General features: G+C 42.4%; 1 protein-coding gene across 1 annotated transcript in view; it reads left to right on the top strand.

The window, feature by feature from the left end:
- The window catches only part of LOC144761885 (mucin-like protein), a 507,595-nt gene that overhangs the window by 106,301 nt on the left and 380,335 nt on the right, over positions 1-20,959 (top strand). Inside the window, exon 5 of the mRNA XM_078647097.1 lies at positions 9,687-9,797. Coding sequence (XP_078503223.1) covers positions 9,687-9,797 — 111 coding nt within the window. The remainder of the gene's footprint in view (positions 1-9,686; positions 9,798-20,959) is intronic.

Genomic DNA, 20,959 nt, shown 5'->3' on the forward strand with positions numbered 1-20,959 from the left:
ATATTGTAAATGCCATATTGCTGCTAGTCAGTATTTCAGTCACACATATTGTGCCCTTACTTTTTTACTTAGCCTAGAAATTAGGAAAATACTGTTCTCATTAAAATGTGCCATGATAACAAATAGATACAGTATGATCAGAAAACAATATGTGCAGCTCAGACGAAGAAGTGCCCACTGAAAGACTTATAGGAGGAATTAAAAGAAGATGGGGCATATGGCGAGGAACTAATGATTTTAGAAAGCTCTCCCCATAGAACAGCTTCCCCTTTGAGAATCAAGTCAGGCGGCATCGGAGTAGCAGGGAATGATTCAGAGGACCACTGCCCATGCTCCTGATTATTCCCAAACAAGAATGTTTTAAGCAACATATGGTTCATTTAAAGAACCCTGGCTAAATAAAATAAAAATCTCTTTAGGAATATAAACTGAAGGCTAGTGGTCTCCCTCTGTTTGCAGCCAATTACAGCCAGAAAGAGTGAGCTGCCAACTATTATTCATTTTAAACAGCTCATTCTGCGATGCCCTGCAACTGGAGGTTTTATGTTATGTTATAAACATTTATTAATTGTTACCCGAAGTTGTCCTGGGGTTGTGCGAGGTCTTACCCAAAGCTCAGAACAGGAAGTAGTCCGTTATCTTGTGAACAGCCAAGTTTTCACCGCTTTTCTGAAGGCCAATAAGTTGGTCATGCTTCTAAGGTAAAGTGGGAGATCATTCCACGCTTTAGCTGCACCCACTACTGCAGTGCAATGCAGTAAAATTTCGAACACAGTGCAACATACACTCCCGGCTGAGCCTCAGGAGGAAACACAAGCCTGATGTGACCTAATTGTACATAGGTCGCATTCCAAAATTATAAGCTTGACAAACAAAGGCATTGCACATTTTGCAACCATTTCCTAAGCAGTATTTCAGTACATCAGGCTGGAGAACCCCTTATTTGCCAATCAATTGTGAGTCGAAAACTTCAAAATCAAAACATGTGGCTTAGTAAATCAAAGGATTTTTGTACATCTCCAACAGGTATGCCTTTTCAAACAACTCCAGCTATGCACATGCAAATGGTGCACTTTTTGGAAGGCTTATAGCTGAATACCTTAGCACAAAGAATGAAAGACCATCTCAAAGTCTCCAGCGATAACGTTGTCCTGAGACCATGCATAGCAACCTTGTCCAGGAGCAAGCTTGACTGGTTAAATGTCATCAAACTAGTGAATTTGGATTCTAAAATCACCATTTCTTGGAACTGGTACTTTCTGGTTGGCTGAGGTGGTGCCCACGCCTGGCAGAACCTTCCAGTCCTTTCAGGGTCAGATGATTACTCTCACTGTGTAACCTGTGCATACCCTTCGCAAGGTAGAATATTATGTGGTATGGCTGGGAGGCCTTACCATGCAATTGTCTCACAATACACAGAGGATGATCCTTGGATTCAACAACAATAATCCTTAACTCAGACCTAGTAGTGTGGCAAAGAGCAGTCAGACATTACTGGAGGAACACCTGTTAATTATTTTAAGTAGCATTCTGGTGCATATGTAATTAAGGAGACTCAAAACAAATCTAACACCAATTTATAAATATAGAGTCTATTTTATATAAATAAAGACACCAAAACGAACTTTGTATCATGCATACAGCCAGAGTTGTGGATTTTGAAATCATTCAAAAATAGATTCAATTTAAGTTGTCAAACCATTCTCATTAAAATGACTGGTGGAAAACACATGTGACGCTCTGTCACTTGCAGGGTGAGTTCAAACAAATTCTCTGGAGTTAAGCTCCAGTGTGTCCCTAGACCAAGCCTCAACAGTCAGTTCTCCTTTACCTTGCCCAAAGAGTCTGGGTGCAGAGGTGTCTTGACTGTCCTTGATGCTGACGAGATTCGCGGGTGCTGTCAAAAAGATGCAGCACTCTGCAAAACAACACTTAGCAATATAGCTATCTGTTACTTTCGGGGAGTAAAGGCCTTTCTGGTCCCAGGACCCAGATTCCACAGCTGAAACTATGCTACCACGTCTGCCTGGCATCTATAAATCACAGGAGGGTTAGGCCAAAGATGCTTTGCCACACACTCTACGTCGTCACCTTGAGGGTTCAGGATCACAGCGGTGGGTTTGTTGCTCATGTCGGTCACTGATGCTGGCACTCCCCCTCGAAGTATAGATGTCCTAGCAGAGGTTGGTCACAGGGATGACAACCAGAAAGCCTTGGCTGCAGCAAAAGTAGTCCACAGCTACTTCAAAAGCTGGAGGTCAGAGAGTAAGGTAGTAGTTTCAAACTTGGTGGTAGCCTGACTACAACTCCTAGCATGCACTTCACCACTTTTCTTCAGTTTAGCTTGCAGCAGGCTCAGTGGATGGCACTTCTGGCGAAGCAGCACGACGATTTACCTGCAACTTGCAGGGGACTAGTCCAGGGGAGTCCAACTCGATTTCTGGCCTCCACTGCAATCCCTCTTGATGAGCGAGTCGAGTTTCAACCCCAGACCCAAGTGGTTCGTGCAATTCCAGTATATGTTCCCTTTAGCACACTTGTGTCCTCTCTTTGCTTTCTGGCAGAGTCCAAATCCAGTTGCCGGTGACCAGTTGCTTCTTGGCTTTCTTCTTCGAAATCTTGTACAGAACTGAGGATCTGGTGTCAGACAAGCCCCTTTAATCCTAGTTCAGGGGGCAACACCTTTCTACTCAGAGTCCTCTAGATTAAGGTCTTCCATAATGGCAGACCCCTTCCTTGGCTCCTAGCCCACCCTAAATGTGTGGCTAGCCTTTTGGAGGTGTACGCCTCCTGACTACCTAATTTTCCAACCTGTCTGCAATGACAGGGCGGAAAGGGCTTTGTCCTCGGGCGGTAATAGTCTTTGAGGCTCACGCCTTGATGACTGTAAACACTAGCCATCCTGGGAGGGAGGAGGTGTGACCTCCTTTCTGCCCAGGCCTTTGTCTCCATGCTGGGGAAGTGCTAGCACATCCCACCAGGAGGGCAGATCTTGTCATGGCACAAACGGATTGGGAAGACCTCCAAGGCACTGGAACACTAAACCTTATGTGGGCACCTACTCACCCTCAACACAAGAATCATGTTGGGGTTGAAATTACATAGTGTTTGACACCAATTCCAATGTAGGCATTCCATAACCATAATGGAGTTGGCTGTCTTGAGTTTTTTAAGTAGCCAGTTCATGTGACTCTATGGACCACCGGCCAACTACAGTATAACCTTGCTTTACAGGATTACTATAGGGATAACTCTCGAGCAGACAGGCTGCTCCTGCAGGGTTGCAATGGCAGACATTCAGATATACTTTTACTTGGGTCACTCAGAGTGGCACAATATAGTCCTGCAGCCCTGGTGACCCCTTTACCATCCTTGCCCTCGATACCACTGGTACCATATGCTAGGGACTTGTAAGGGGGCAAATATCCTTGCCAATTGGGTGTACCAATTCACATTACTTTTAAGGGGAAGAGCACTGGCACGGGGACCTGGTTAGCAGGTACCCAGTGCACTATCAAAGTCAAAAACCAGAATCTAGCAGTTCAAATGGGGGAATAAAGTGGTGGGGGATCTGCAAAGAAGCCCAGTTTTCTACATTTGAGTAGCTTGGCACTGAGCAGTCAGTCTTATCACAAATGCAACTTGTAAAGCATTGGCACAGCAGTCTCACACAATAAATACACTGAGCATCACAAAAGACACTTCACACATGGTCTGTGTAAATAAAGATTGTTTTCAACACACACATTAATTAACACAAAATAAACATCATGTATTTTTGGGCATAAATCACACTTGGAAATATTACTAGCAGTACTAAGCCCAACATTGTTAAAATGACATCAGTGATATGTACACTTGGGAAGAATCCTATTTTACCCCAGCACCCTAATGCGGTATGATACATTATCAGAACTGGCCCACCCTTGCAAAGACACAATTCAAATCCACACATTATTAGGGTACACCCTAGGTCACAACGATATCAGGACTGTGTACACATAGGAATGTATACTACCACTTTTCAGAAGCACCATGGACTATGGCCACACGTGTTCAAATATTAGGTAAAGAAACAAACAAGTAAAACAACACTGCTGTGCAGTGTACCTATTATCAGGCTGTTCTCTTGCAGCACACTCTCCCACACTCACGATATCGGCAAGTCCATATGATGCACACTCGCATACACACACACTCAGCACCATAATGCAGTGCAAATCATATTCGGCAGGTCATTTGATAACATGAATGTGCACCCCGCATCCCTCTGGCAGTGTGTACCACGCAGTACAGGACGCCTGGTCCTACATCCCCACAAGTCTATCTCTACCCTGCTGAAGTATGTCAGCAATAGTTATACTGTAGTGTGCCTTTGAAGTACGGGGTGGTTCAGACGGTTCCCTTCAAACCACACGTCTCCCCTAAATTCCAGTCCTGTCCGCCATGTGGCCTTGGAATGCAGATCCTAATCTTTGGTGGGGCCATTATCTGGCTTCCCAGAGGCCTAGTATCAACCTCTCCCCCCCAATCTAACCAGCCAAATCCTAAAATGGTAGAGGTCTGCTGTTTGAGTTACATGCCCAGGTTTTATGGCAATCTCTGGGGAAAAACACAGATATGCTTGCCCAGCCTCCAGTGTGGACTTGAGGCAAACTAAAAGGCACACTACGGAGTTTAGGGCAGAGTAATGCCCACTTTCTAGAAGTGGCATTTCTAGGCTATTAATGACAAATCCACCTCTACCACAAGGGAGGATTTGTCATTGTGAATCCATTGATAGTAAACAACATGAGGCTTCTCCACTGTCAGCCACAACTGCAGCTTAAAGTAATCTCCGACATCTTGATCTATGGGGAGGGCAGACCTGATAGGCAGTGAAAAAACACATTGGGTTCTTCACAACCTGGGCCAAGAACACATGTGTATCTGCCCTACCTTGCGCCTGCCACTTGCTCCACCCCCCAGGACTCTCCCTAGGGGTACTCTAGTGTTAGGGAAAGGCACCCTCAGCATTTCTCAGTAATTTAGAAAGGCCATCCTGAGCATAAATGCTAATGCGCACACACAGGCCGTTAATGATGTTTGAAAGAAACATGAGGCTACTCCCTGCTGTAAGCTAAAACTGTAGTTCAAAATTAATTCAGCAATTCCCCAATGTTGACCCATGGGAGGAGAATTAGGAAAACCCACATGGAGATTATTAAAAACCTGGGCAAGTAACAGACCTGTACATGCCCTGCCTTTCCCCTACCACTTGCCGCACCCCTCAAGGCTTACCCTAGGTGTGTCATAATGGTAGCAAAAGTCCCCCTCAGCATTGGCCAGTGGTTTGGAATTGCCAAGAGGATTATGCTTGCAACTACACAAAAACAGGGCTGCAATGGCAGAACTAAAAAATGTTGTTAAGGCTATTCTTGTGGGTGACACAATCAGCACTGTAGCCCAGCAGTAGCCAGTGCAACACCTGCCTGGATATGTGGTATACGTCTTTATAGGGTAGCATCTAAACCAATCAGGTAAGCACCACTTCCTAGCATGTGTAGGAAGGGCACATGCGCCTCACACTGCATTACAGTGGGAAAGTGGCCAGAGTTCTAAGACCACGAAAAGGGAATCAGCAAAAAACAGGAGAAAAAAAGGAAAACGTTTTAGGGAAATCCCCTAAGAAAGGCCACGTACAACACCATTACCCTAGGAATATTTGGCGAGGCAGACAAGGTAAGCAATCCAAACCCTTTATGAGCTTCTATCAAATCAGTGATGATTTCACAAGTTTGCTGATGTATGTTAAAGTCGAATTTTGGAATGTGACAATATAGCATGAGTAAGTAAAATGGAGTAGAGACTAGATCTTTACTAATTTAACTAAATATATGCATGCTTCTGTCCACCCAACATGTCCAATAAGCAATCCACCAACAAGTCTAATTTTGGGATAGCACCATAATGAATTAGATAAGAGGACCACGGCTTACTTGGTTGGAGAACATTTTCCATATTCATATAAAAAAAACTATCAAGATAAACCATATACCGTTGTTATTGAAGCAGATTGAAAACCTAAAGGTGTAGAAAGCAAGATCACTTATCAACATCCACCCAGCTTTGCCCACCTTGATTGATTGACAGCCTCTCTTTTAAGTGGTTCAGTGAGGCTGTCAATCAATGCAGGACTAAGTTAGCGAAGCCAAAGCCTCCATGCGTGGGATGTCGATTTCTTCACCTTTCCTGTAAGCTCAAAAACATTTTCTGTTGCATTTCATCAAAAATCAAACGTTTGCAAAAACAGTTACTTGTCCTTAGTACATAACAAAATGATCCAACTGCTTCATGATTCAAGAATAGGTTTGAGATGATTTTTCAGTTTTTAAGAGGGTGTGAAAGTAGAGGCTGCCTATGAGGACCCGGTGCCACAGCCACCACCACCATCAAGTGCAATAGCTTCTCAAAGTAAATACGGTGTCATTTTCTACGGACTGAGTACAAGGAATCCCCTTTAGTAATGAAAGGATGGAAAGATCAACTGAACAACACAATAATAATAATAATATCCACATTTGTAAAGCGCACAATCACCCGTTAGGGTCTCTAGGCGCTGGGGGCCGTCGGGAAGATTAAGCAAGCTATTGCCCAGAGTCACATGGTGCTGGGCTAATCTGCCGCCGGTGCCGGGGATCGAACCGTGATCCCCAGATTCCGGAGTCAGTCGCCCTGGCTGGTTAAGAAAATTACAGCTGTTCAGTCCATAGTTTTCAGTGGTCACTAAAACCTTCATCCTTTTCCATTAGAATGATATGCCTGACATAGTGCCTCATTCAAAGTATAGTTTCAGGTTTAAAAAAACACTATCAGCTCTTGTGGATAATGCAGGTGCCCTCCTGAAGAAATACAGTGTCAGCTGGGCCACCATGCCATTCATGGCCCAGCTGGTAAAAACAACCCTCCACATCGGGGCTTGTCTCTGTAAAGCAAAAGAGAAATCTTCATGGTGCACTGGGAGTTTTCATTCAACCTCCACAATCGCAACCAAAGAATTCAAATCAAAAACTGCACTTCTGATCTACACCCTGTCAGCAGGGTTGTCCCTCAAGGATAAGTACATTCCCCACAACTTTTCAATATCAACATAGAACCCCTCACCAACATTCTCAAAACAGCTAACATCCTCTTTCACCTCTATGCAGACGACACCCAGATTTTCCTCTAAACCTCCTCCATTGATGACATTCAGAGACTCAACAACACTCCAAGAGAAGTCCAACACTGGCTAACAATCAATCATCTAAAACTCAACCAAGACAAAACAGAAATCCTCCTCATTTCCAACAAGGTAGAGAACCCCCAAATCTTAGAATGGCTAAAAGCTGTTGATGCTCTCAACGGCAATCTCATCCTGGCTGACTGTAAAATCACTGGGAATCACCCTAGACCCAAAACTCGACATGGCAAAACACATCAAGAACTCCGCAAAAAGCGCCTTCATCAACTTGAAACTACTCAACAAAATAAAACCCTTCATTCCGCCCAAAAACCTAAAACAAGCCACTCAATCGCTGGTGCTGTCTAGACTTGATTACGGGAATGCTATCTTCAAAGGTACAGCAAAATCCTACTTAGCTCTCCTCAGAACAACTCTTAACGCAGCAGCTAGAATGGTCACAGGAGTTCAAAAATACAATCACATCTCACCCGCACTCAGAGAACTAAAATGGCTCCCAGTTGAAATGCGAGCCAGCTATAGAACAGCTTGCCTTACACACAAGGCCCTGCACTCAGGGAAGCCTTAATAACTGGCCTCCAAACTCAGGAAAGCCGGCCATACAAGAAACCTCAGGAGCACCAACACTCTACTCCTCATCCCTATGAAAACATGCAAACAAAAACCGCAGCCCGGCCCTTCGCTGGAAATGCGCCAACAATCTGGAAGTCCATATCAGGACTATCACCTCCTTTGTAAAATTCAAGAGTTAGCTCAAAGACCTCTTCCTCAATCACTCTCTCCCGAACCAATAGCTGTTGTGGAGCTCACAAGCTGCTCTCTACTATTGGGTCATTAAGTCTTCTTCCTTCTCCCCGCCATGAGGGTTGGTGCCCATTATCACCCGCCCCATAGGAGGAGCGGTGAAAGTCAACAGGCACACAACTTCAACACTACTTGACCTCCAGGCATCAATGGGGTACACCGTGCTGAGACTTTCAAAATGCCTTGAGCTAATATGTATATTTTCTGTTTTGTCAGATTGTATGACTCTCGTATGACGACTGCTGTAAAGTGCTCCGATACCTTCGGGTCTGGCCAGCGCTATAGAAAACCCCTAAAATAAAAATACATAACAATACAGTGCATGGGGCTCTTTGTTGCTGTTTGCTGGTTGTGACCACAATACCGGTCAAAGTTTTTCTGAAAATAAAAAAAAAAAAACTACCAGAAACCCCAGCTTAAATAGGGCTGGCATTTGTGTGCTGGTCATTGACGATCCTGTGCTGGGAGAAGTGCAGGTATGGGCTTTCTTACAACCAACTTAGCTTCCACCAACAAAAACAATTTGTTCCACCACCTCTAAATGCCCTTTCACCACCAGGTAAGTAAACAGGGCGTTTCCTATATTTTTCAGGTGTCACTTTTGCCTTTTTCCAAATAGCCCCCTTTGCCGTTTCATAATCCTGATTAAGTCAGTAACCAAAATTACAGGCAAAATCATCCTAACAAGATCTGTGGTAACTTCACAGCTCACTAATTCAGAAAGTAGGTAGAGCATCTGGGGGAAATACCAGCAAAAATGAGTAATTAGCAAGGAAATCTAGTCCAAATTGACCAGTTCGCCCTGTAATTTCTAATTTCCACTCCGCCAACTATGCAATACACACCAATAGCCACGTCCCCCTAGCTTGGCACCGACGTTCATTTTAAGGCATGGGCAAAGTGGGCAATTGCGCAGGCGCCCCTCTTTCTAACCCCTCCCAACCCCCATTGAGTGATCTTTCTCAGTTTCTCTTACTCTGTCCAACTTTCTTTGATTTCTCTATCGGACCCTCTCTCTACATGCCTCTATCTAAGACTCTGCGTAAGGAGTTTTAAGCCCCTGTCAAGACATAATTGAGCTGTATGTGTGTGAACCTTTCAGTATAATACACGTTGATATCATGCAGGCTCGATTTATCAAAAACTAAGGAATACATTCAAAATGGTAAAACACAAAGCAACAAAATATGTCTTCTTCAAGGTCACGACAAATCTTCAGATAACACCACAGAAGTATTGGTGTCCCCGCCACCTCTTGGAGACGTTAAGATTCCATCACAACTGGTTTCCAACTGCAGCCTCTGTTGGTGATCAGAGTACTTGCAGTGCTCCTGGTGAGAGATAGTGGCACTCTTCTATTGTAATGGTCAATTTATGACTATGGATATATTTTACTAATACTTCCATTGGAGAGGGTATTTGATGTGAAGGCCCTTTCCCCCATTCCATTGCACAAGGTTCTTTTGCAACTTCTAAAGCTTGCAAGTTTAAATGTTAGGTATTACTGGTGCTTATTACAGGCAGTTGAGGAAATGTGTAATTTTAATGTCATTCTGTTTATGGGTCTGTTGCTCAGTTTAAGTATGCTTGTCTTTCAATGTAATCCGAGGCGATTAAACAGTTTGAATATTTGTGTGCCAGTTGTACATTTCAATTACAGATGGCGATTTGTGGCCTTTTATATGGTGCTGCACTGATGTTCCTTTATGCCACTTATACTATGAAAAACGACCACGTGACCGTTGTGAACGGTATTCCTCTCCTGGAATAGGTAAGTACCAATAATGTCTCATAAACCAGCACCAATATTACAGCAGCCAATATACTCCACATTAATGTATTTTTAGTGTAAATATCTCACAATCATTTTAGAGCACGGTATTGACGGGTTGCATGTCAACTCAGAAGTAGTGTCTCTGAAGCTTTGCATCATGTCATGTTTGTATGCATTGCCTGTCATGTCTGATGTCGCATAGTACTGTTACAAGTATGTGCTTGAGAACCTTCCCTCTAATGCTATAGTCCCAATTACAACTGCCCCGAGGGCTGATTGAATGGACTGTGGCTGTGTGAGGCCCAAAGTGCAAGGGACCAAGGTTATGAAGGGAAACTTACACAAGACTCATAAGAATCATACAGAAAGCAAAAATGACAATTGGTTAGTCATTTTAGATTAGCAACAAATATCATAAATTGAAAGAAAAAACGAAGCACAGAATCAGCAAGTGGGCCTACATGAAGCCAGCCTCTGGGGAAAACGAGCAAAAGGTCTGGCGCACATCCTAGAAAAGGCACTCTTTATAGATTTTCAAATAACGACACACTCAAGTTAAGAAATGAAGTAATAATGACAACAACCAACAGATTTTCATAAAAACATGTTACATTAACTACAACACTGCTAGAGATGCCTTCGAAATAAATGCTAACCTGTTCCCTAAAACAAGAGAACGCCATTACATCTTTGAACTTATTAGGGTACAATGGACTCTTCACAGTCACTTGCATCAACCGGAAAAGTCATTGAGTTATTGCAAGAGTGAGCACATTTAGAATACAGCTTCAGAGCAAGTTACAAAATAAATATATTATGTTTCAACACAACACTGAACAGATCCCGTTTAGACTATTTTATGAAAGGAAGTCACTGTAGAGAGAAAAACATGCATGCAGAAAACTTTCCATTGCTCTTTTAAAAGCCACATTGTCTCCAGTTGTAAATGAAAAATGAGAAAAGCCTAGTAGATTTGTTTTTGACACCGGAATATGCTAACTGAAACACAGGAAACGAACATTGAACGTTGAAATTACAAATCTGGTGTGCCATGTATCTATCACGGTTCTAATTTTGAAATAAAATGATTTTCACTCCACACAAAAGGAGAAACTGAATTATAAACATAAAAAGAGAATTTGAACATTTGAAAATAATCAGCAAACAGCGTGTGCGTCAGCAAGATGATACCTCAGTAGTAGTTTGTAGCACAAAAGGGTCCACCTCTTGACCGCCTCAATTCTGTGTGCAATTACAGCACAGAATTTTGAGATGATCAAGGGAGGGAAATAATCGATGAGAACAGCAGGAAAAGAGACTTGGGAAGAAAACATCATAAATAATCACTGCTACCTTTTTTAAACACATATGTGCACAGAAACCTGATAAAATCTTATTTTCCTGGCTAAACATATCTGAGCCACCACTTGCTTAATGTCCGCGATACTCTGGCACACTTTTCCAATGTAAGGCCTGCCTGGTCCTTTAATCGTGCCTTTGTCTTTTGTGGGCACAGCGTTGGACTTGACACTGTGTGACTAAAGCTAAAATGCTCTTTCTTTATTACATTTTTATGTGTGTTACCATTCCACTGGATAGAGTGATATTGCTTGCACAAATGTTTTGAAGAATACGAACCATGGTGGAATTTTTGTTGAACGAGTTGTAGGCATTCATTGTATTACATTGTTTGTACACATCACCACATTACACGATCATAATTTGAAACAGATGGTATGTTTTTGGAAAAACAATAATTTTCTAGTCAGGAAGCAAAATCTATCACGGTTTCAGAGGAAGAAGCCAAATTAATATTTTTTGTATGAAAGTAAATAACTCGACCAACTATTACTAAACATCCGACAAAACCTACTACATTAGATTATCTTATAAGAAAAGAGAAAAAAAGGGAAAACTCACTCACCAACTATAAGATATCATTATGAAGTTGAAAGTATTCATTGAGAGAAAAGGATATATCTCAGTCACACATTGTGTCTGGGATGTTATACTTTCATCATCAAACAAAATGCAATTTTTTTATAAGAATGTTTTTATAGTTTTTAAAAGCAATAAACACGCTTTCATCAAGCAAACATTTTATAGACAACATGTTACATAGCACTACATAGCGTCTCATGGACACATCACACACTAGAAACATAACAACAACATGGAGGTGCCCTCCCCAAATCATATTAGGCTTACCACTTGTTCCAAACTTTGTCATATGTGCGGGGACACCATTGTGCGGTATAGATAGTCTCTTCCAATTTTGTGCACCATTCCATGCAACGCCTTCAAGCCTCCATGGGAGGGGTGTTGGCAGAGGTTCAGTGTTTGAAAATTTGTGAAACGATTATTGCTGTATGATGGGGCAGATCCACACAGTATGGAAAAAAATCTCCTCTAGGTGCCTGACACCAGAAAAGCACAGGGGAGGGATGCACTCGAGCTCTCCAAAGTTGATAAGGTGTAAGGTACGTCTGATGAAGAAATGTAAACTGGATGAAATGAAGCCTTGCCAAAATCTCCAAATCATGGAGGGCATGCAGGCGTCCCCACCTGTTTGCTCCTTCAGGGGCCCCACCCAATCCTCTCATTCAACTCTCAAGGGTCCCAGTAGGTCTGGGGATTATACCACCTGGAGTTTATATATTTGTGATATTCCTCCCCTCCCAAGTGACCCATCAGTGCCCACATCTCCAGGGGATTACATTTTGGGACCTCCTGAAGGTTGTCATGTTTGTACAAACATGTTGGAGCTTGAGATACCGAAAACATTGTGAGGCATGCTGTTGGAATTCTGACTGTAAGTCCAGTAAGAGCAAATGTGACCCTTGTTCCACACATTGCTTAGTCGAGTGATGCCCTGCTAGTCCTACCCTTGGAACCCCTCCAGCCACATCACCGAAGCCAGCCACCGGCCACTCCATAGAGTAAGACAACGGTCCCAGCCTAATCACTGCCACACTGCTCGCCAGGCTGAAAATACCTCCTCCATATAACATATGTGTTATGTTTTCCACACCCATAAGTGCTATCTCAATCCATTCGATTGGGTCCTCCGACCCTATGGCACCAATCTTTCACTACCAAAATGTGCGTAGCCCAGTAATATAAGTAGATATCTCTGATGGCTAGCCCTCCCTCATGCATGGTGCGGACACATTTACCAAATGCAACTTTAGGGGATTTGTTGGCCGAGAGGAAAAGACTGGTCAGTGTTACCAAAGAAGTAAACCAAGACTGTGGAATACGGAGGCTCTCAGACACATTTTGGCTCACTCTAACCAATAAGAGATACCTGCCAGTTATCCCTTTCTCAAAAATGGAATCAGTTTCCTTCTGGTTCTTAGGAAACCTACCAGATTTTACCCTTATAATTTCAAGAAAAACGCAAAAGTTGTGCTCATAGTGGCAGATGGTAGCTAGCAAGTAAGCCTGGGCCTCCCACCGACTTACAGGCACAGACCGAGGCAGGTTTGGAAGAGTGGAGCTGCCTGGGGTGAGCATTGCACCTCCATCTGACGCTGGGGTCCCAACGGAAGAATGTAGATACTTAGGGGTAGATTTACAAGTACTGGCGTATCTCGGCGTATTAGCAAAGATGCGTTAGCTAAATTACGTAATGGAAAAAAAAACTTGCCCCACCATGAAAGTTTACAATTCAGCGCACTGTGGCGCAAGGAGAGACAGATGCGTGACGCATCTTTTGGCGGAAAGGCAGCGCATTGCTGGAGTCGTGTGGTAAGCACGACGCAACTCCAGCAATGGTCATGAATGCCTATTCCCATCATGCTGCGTCACTCCTTATGCTTGCAAGGTTTTGACGCAGTGGCGTCGTAAAAGTGACTCATTGAAATCTTGTAGATTTCACTGAGTCACTTTTACGAGGCTTCCTTGTGATGGAACGCCCACTCTGCATACATTATACCTGACGCAGGAATAATGTAGCGCAGGACTTTACAATGTGACGCATCTCCCTAGATGCGTCACGTTGTAAATATGCTGCATTGTGGCGCATTGTTTACGATGCCGCTGTGTCACAGACGTGATACAACGGCGGCATAAAGTTGTCGCAAGTGGCTTGTAAATATGCCACATACTTTCTCTAGAAAAGGAAAGAAAGGTCATCAGTTAGGTTCACTGCGGCACAATACATTTTCCCTCGATGAGGAGGAACAGCTTGCAGTCCCGCTGAAGGTAGGGTGGAGTCACTCTGCTGCCTCCAAACCCTATCTGATATCTGTCCCATCAGCTGCCAGATTGTACTCCCACCCACCTTTCCAATCGGTTTGGTGGTGCGGGTCTGGTTTGAAAGGCTGCAATGTGTGGTGTCTTTCACTCAAGTAAATATGGATCATACACCAAGTTGAAGTCTGGTTCGGTTTATTCACTTCAGCCATCCACAGCTGCTCAGTAACTGACAACTTCAGAATCATTGTCAGGAAGAAGCATGATGTCACACATCTTCCCTCGATACAACAAAAGAATGAATAACATAACTTAAGTGAAGGAAAGAATGCAACAGTGAACTCGTAAAGAAAGTAAATAAAATCACCATCTAGAAAAAGAACAATACAAATAGAGAAAATTAACAAACATAGTCCTTCATATAGAAAGGTAATCTACGGACCCTCTGACTCCTCTTTCTGACATTAATGGGCAAGGTATGTGAACTCGTCAGAGAGGAATCAGCATTAGTTGTCGAGGAAAACAAGCAAGCAAGACCACTTCGACTAACACTTGGATTAAGATTAGAATTGACCAACGCCACCCTGCTCTTATTCCAAATTGGTCTTTACTGCATTCTTGGAAATCTTGACAACATTTCTAACTTTGGTGTACTTTGACCAGGGGTGACAACCTACAGGTGCCTTAATCCTCACCTGGTCAACCACATTCACATCATTGGTTTGAGCAGATTTTTTATCACCAAAATACAGTTTCCTTGTCTACTGCTTATCAAGCTCCCTTTGTCTCAAATCACCTATCTGATTATCCTTCAACCCCTTGTTCAAACTCATCCATCCTGGACACAACTTAGAGTTTGAGACTCTACCCTTGAACAACTCATAGGGAGATCTTCCTGTGGTCATGTGAGGAGACATGCGATAAGCTGTGATCCTGTCTTGCAGGACAGATTTCCAGTTCAAATTATTTACCCTGGCTAATTGTATGCTTTCTTTGAAAGTCTTGTTTACCTTTCCACAGCCCCATTGGTTTCTGAATGGTAAACAGAACTTCTGATGTGGGTAATGCCACAATCTTTCAGATAGGACTGGAATTCAGAAGAATGCAACTGTATCCCATTATCAGAGAGAATGGAATTAGGAAAGCTTTTCCTCTTGAATATTGCCGCCAAGAACTTTATGACACTCGCTGATGAAATATCCCTGACAGAAGTCACTTCAATTCATCTAGAATACAGATCCAGGACGACAATCAAATAGGGAGTATCACCAACACCATGCAAAGGTTCAACAATATTAATGGCTAGCTCATTCCAGGAATGATCAGGTAACCTCCTACAGACCATGGGCATCTGCTTGGTTTTCAATATTTTATCACTGGTACAACACTCCAGGCAATCGCAAACCATCCTCTCAATCTCCTTATCCATCCCTTGCCACCAGAATTGCACCTCTCAATCTCCTTATCCATCCCTGGCCACCAGAATTGCATTCTCAAGTACTCTTTCGTTTTCACTATACCAAGATAACCAACATGTGCAAGACTAAGAAGCCTACTCTGCACACCTATTGGTGGAACAAGCTTAGTACCCTGAACAAGCACACAATCCACAACAGACAATTCCTCACTAACTAAGGACCAGGGTTTCTCAAGATGCCTGTTCTTTCCCAACAGAAGCAACTCAATAACTTTTGTAATTTCATGATCATTTCCAATTTCAGTTTACCACTCAGACTCATGTATCGCACCCAATGTGATTTCACTGACATTTATCACATCATCCACCAGACTCGCCTCAGCCAAATCAATTACTTTTACATCAGCTAATCGAGATAGACAATCAGCAGATGTGTTGATAACTCCTGGAATATAATCCACATCAAAATCAAACTCTTGAAGTGAAATGATCCACTTCTTAATTCTTGAAGAAATAGATTCTAGCCTTTTTTTTGGAAAACACATCTTTTAAGGGTTTATGGTCAGACAGAACTTTCCCCTCCATACCCCAAATCAAATTTCTAAACTTCCTCAATGCCCAAAGCTTCCTTCTCGATTACAGAATAGGTAAGCTCCGAGCCCCTCAAACATCTCGAAGCACAAGCAATCAAACGTTCAACACCAAAGGTCTTTTGAAGTGACACTGCTCCCAATCCCTTGGCACTAGCATCAGTCAAAACGAGAGCCTCTTCACGTGGCACAAAAGCTTGTAAGGAGGGAGCTTTCTTCAAATCCTCCTTGATGGAGACAAACTCACTGGCACACTCAGTAGTCCAATCAAAAAACACACTTTTACCTGTCAACCTCCTAAGATTTTGTGTCTTATCTGCATACCCCGGAACGAACATACAGTCAAATTCAACCATTCCTAAAAAAGACAACAACTCCACCTTGTTAGAAGGCTCACTAATGTTCACAATGGAGTCAACCAGTACTTTCTTAGGAAAAACACCCTACCCTGAGATGTAATGAACCATATTGTTTACTTCTTCCACAGCAAACCTACATTTCTCATTTTTGAGAGTCATACCGGCCTTTTTCAGGCATTCAAAAACTGCACAAACCCTTGAGAAACGCTCTGCCTTAGTGCTACCATGAATCAATAAATCATCTTGATAGCACTTCACTCCTGAAAGAACCTTAAGAACATTGGACATGCTCCGTTGAAAAACAGACACAGCCGAAACAAGCCCAAATGGCATCCTCAGAAATTTAAAGGTTCCCATGGGTGTCACAAAGGCTGTCAAATCCTGCGAAGGTTCCCATGGGTGTCACAAAGGCTGTCAAATCCTGCGACGGCTTGTCTAACTCCACCTGATGGTAAGCTGAGGCAAGATCTAGGGTGGTGAAGCACTTTGCCCCTACCAAACTACCAACCAACTCATCGATGTTAGGCAGTGGAAATCTATCCACAACTACTTCTTTATTGAGTGAACGTAAGTCAATACAGAGACGTATCTCACCACTGGCGTTCTTGGCACAGCTATCGGAGCCAACCACTCTGTTGCCTCAACTGGCACAATGACTCCCATCTTGACCAAACGTTCAATCTCTTTCTGCACACCAGCTTTCTCCTTCAAAGGCACTCTCCTAACCTTTGCAACAACAGACAGCAACCTCTCTCAATTTTATATGATGTTTGTACCCCTTCAGACACCCGAATTTGTCTTCAAAAACATCAGCAAAAATGTCTTTGGAAATCATGATGAGATGCTAGCAGGAATCAAACTTCATCTCAATCTCAATACCTTCGAAAGTGACAACATGAGAGGGATGTTTTGCTTTTTTATCATCTACCTGATACATGATCTCTTTTACCTGTGATTTGAGACTGTTCCCTTCTTTTTAGCTTGCTTTTACAACACTTGGCAAAATGACCCTTACCTCCCACACGCATTGCAACTGAAATGTAGAGCTGGACAGAATGCAGCATTCGCTTTGTGGCCTGCTCTCCCACATCTGAAAAAGACTGACCTGTTGTCCAGTTAAGAGACACCTTCAGCAACACAAGAAGATTTTTCCCTTTCAGTCTTAACAGAAGTTTTACTTTTTACCTGACATACAACTTCTTCAACACTATTTCTCAAAGTATTTGACTTCTTTTTAAACAGAGCTTAACTCATCAACACATTTAATCATGTGTTCCACTCTTTTTGCAATTGCCAAAACCTCATCCAAGGGAAGCTCATCTTTCAACCACAGCTCCTCTCTAATTTTATCATGAGCATCTTTTAAGACAGACTGATCCCTAATTCTTTCCTCCACTGCACCACCAATTTTGCAGGAGGCAGAAAGCTTTCTTAACCCTGTTTCAAAGTCCTCTACAGACTCATCTTTCTTCTGTTCACACAAACCAAAATGATATCTCTCCATTATTGTACTTAAACGAGCAAGATAGTGCCGATCCAATTGAAGAATGCAAATCTCTTACTCATTCAATGTCCTCTGATCAGCAGCGCTAAGCTCTGGCAAATGCTCAAGAACTTCCTGACCTTCCCCTCAAAGACAGTGAAAAAGTAAGGAATGTTTTCACTCAGCGCTTAAGTTTGTCCCACAAACCCTGGCATAGTTCACAAATATCTTCTTCCACTTTTGCCACTTTATAGTTGGTTCTCCTGGACTTGTCAAGAAAAAAGGTGGTTGTGTCACGTTCTGCATTTTGACTTGGTATAACAACAAGATAAACAAAATGACCCTTAACACTGTGAAAAGCACAAAGAACAAAACAAATAAAAAGTAAGGTAACAAATAAAACGTCTCAACTACCTTTTTGTAATAGTCAGCACTTTTTTTTAATAAATGAGCCACTCAAAAAAATTTTAAAAGCTCACCACAGAAGAACAGTGAAATCACTTTGCCCCACGAGAAAATATCACTGCAAATTTTATCTTGCACTACTCACATAAACATACAGGTGTGCCTATCACCGCTGCCCTTGACATCAGCACAAATAAACTGACAACGTAAATTGAAGGTGTGCCAATCACCGCTGCACTTGTGATCAGCACAAATAAACTCACGAAGAAAATTGAAGGTGTTCCAATCATCGTTGAAGACTGTGACTCATTAAATTGTCACACACACACTATTTGATCAAATTTGCCGAAAACCTCAATACTGGCTCACTAATCCTGAATCACCAATCGCCATCGATATGCTTGCCGAGGTACCAAACTTTTAAAATGAAGCTGGTCTGCCACATGCGTAGCAAAGAACTCCTCAATTAACAGGTTGTCCGCCAAAAGTGCTCCCAACTGCACAAGATGGTGCCTGTGCGTGACGACGCACATCAGGATGTTCCACCATTCATTTGTTGCGCCTGCCTGTTGTATTCAGATGTTCAATAAACGAAAGGAGCAGAGGGTTTTTGTAAGTATTTTATTTACTCATAACGGGCTTGCGGAAGGGAAGGGGAACAAGCTGTGTTGTGGGAGTCTCATCATCAGGTGTACACGTCATATAAATAACATGTCAACATTCCAGTGCGCGTCACAACAATGAGCCAATCGGATGCACCAAGGGGTTGACGTTGCAGGAAGACTAGACCTGCAACATCTCCCTTTTTTTCCAAACAACTGTGAAAAACAATTATTTACAGTAGATCGTAATCCTTGAGACCTGTTGGTAACCTGATTATTCTACCATACCTGGTACAAGTTCCTTCCCAAACACTATGGGACTGTGAGTCTCTATCGCTAACTACATTGGGAGAATCTAATTCAGGACAAACATCACAATCGGAGAGAGATTGTTCTTCACCTATACTGCCATCATGAGACTCTTTTTCAACATTGTTAACTGTACTTCTGCCTCGGTTAACCAACATACCCTTCCTGCTGTATCCAACCATTTGTTCGCAGTCATTTCCACAATGAACAGGTATAGTATGATTATCTTCACCTGAATAAGTATCAAGCCATGAAAATTCTCTATTAACTGACCTTTCATCATTGGCACCCTTACACCACAACTCAACTTGACCTTTCTTCAATCTAATGGCATCGCTCTTGTTGCGCCATCCCAGGGATCTGAGACATATGGCACTTTCAGAAACATCAACAATCTCTTCAGGGTCAAAGTATTTAGACTCTCCCTTGAGCTGGCCATCATGTCTTTTGATAAGTGCCCACTCCCCCTTACAGAATTCTTTGTTAATGGCTTTGTGTACTTTGTCATGATAAGCTTTGGCTTTAACTTGGCCTTCAACTATCTTTTGCTTGACCTGTAGTTGATCATCAATTATGGGCATGGCATCAGGTAAATCAGACTCAAACCCTCCAATTTTTGGCACCATCTCATTATCACATCTTCTTCCTCTCATTAAAAAAAAACGGGGAAAACCCTGTCACATTGTTGGGGGTAGTATTGTACGCAAAAACTCTTTCCTGAATGAATGTCTTCACAGGAATTTGTGATGCAACTGCTAATTGAATGCTGTCCTTGATGAAGCGATTCACTCTATCAATCTGTTCATTCGACTTCGGTGAGTACAATAGAGTCTTCTCTTGACGAATGCCATGCTTATTCAAAAAGTCTGTCATTTTGTTGGAAGTAAGTTGCTTCCCGTTATCTGATACAAGTATGCGTGGGCTTCCCTCAATGGAGAAACAACTGACCAAAAAGTCAATGACAGAATCTGAGTCGATGGTTGGAACAAACTTGTGGTAAATCCACTTGCTGTAGTAGTCGCTCACAACAATTAGGAATCTAGATTCCCGTTCCAAAATTTGAAAAGGTCTAGCCATATCAATAGCAATTTTATACCAGGACGAATTTGGAATTGAGACAAGTTGCATTTCCTGCACCCTAGGCTTCCAATGTTTATCAGATCTAATACATACATTGCATTTCTCTTCAAATAAATTTACATCAAGGTCCATCTGGGGTCACCAATATTGTTATTTTAGCCTTTTTTCTGTCAAGGTGATACCCAAATGAGTATTGTGAGCTATAGCTATTAATCTGTTTCTAAGTTTATATGGTGGAACTAATAAGTCACCCCTCATAAGAAAACCTTGAACAATACATAATTCATCAGATACCTGAAAGAATATTTTGAATTCTGAAGACAAATTACGAACAGGAGGCCAATTAGTAGATATGAAACTCTTAACTTTCAGCAATACAGCATCTGATTCTATTGCTTTTAACCATTCACTTTCTAAAATGGCATTGCCACTTTTTTGGAAGCTGGTAGTAGATGAAACTACACACTCAGTGTCATCCTCATTCTGAACCTCAGCATTGTCAGTGGGCAACCTGGAAAGAAAATCAGCTCGGATGTTGTCCTTACTGGATATGTGCCTAATAGAAAAATGATATTCTTGCAACTTAGCCAGTAACCTTACCAACCTGGCCGAAGCCTTTCCGTTGCCTCTTCCGTAGCCATCGAACATGAAAGTGAGAGGCTTGTGGTCAGTTACTAATTCAAAGCTTCTCCCCCATAAATACATTTTAAACTTGTC

The sequence above is a fragment of the Lissotriton helveticus genome, chromosome 6 (assembly GCF_964261635.1).
Source record: "Lissotriton helveticus chromosome 6, aLisHel1.1, whole genome shotgun sequence".
NCBI lineage: Eukaryota > Metazoa > Chordata > Amphibia > Caudata > Salamandridae > Lissotriton > Lissotriton helveticus.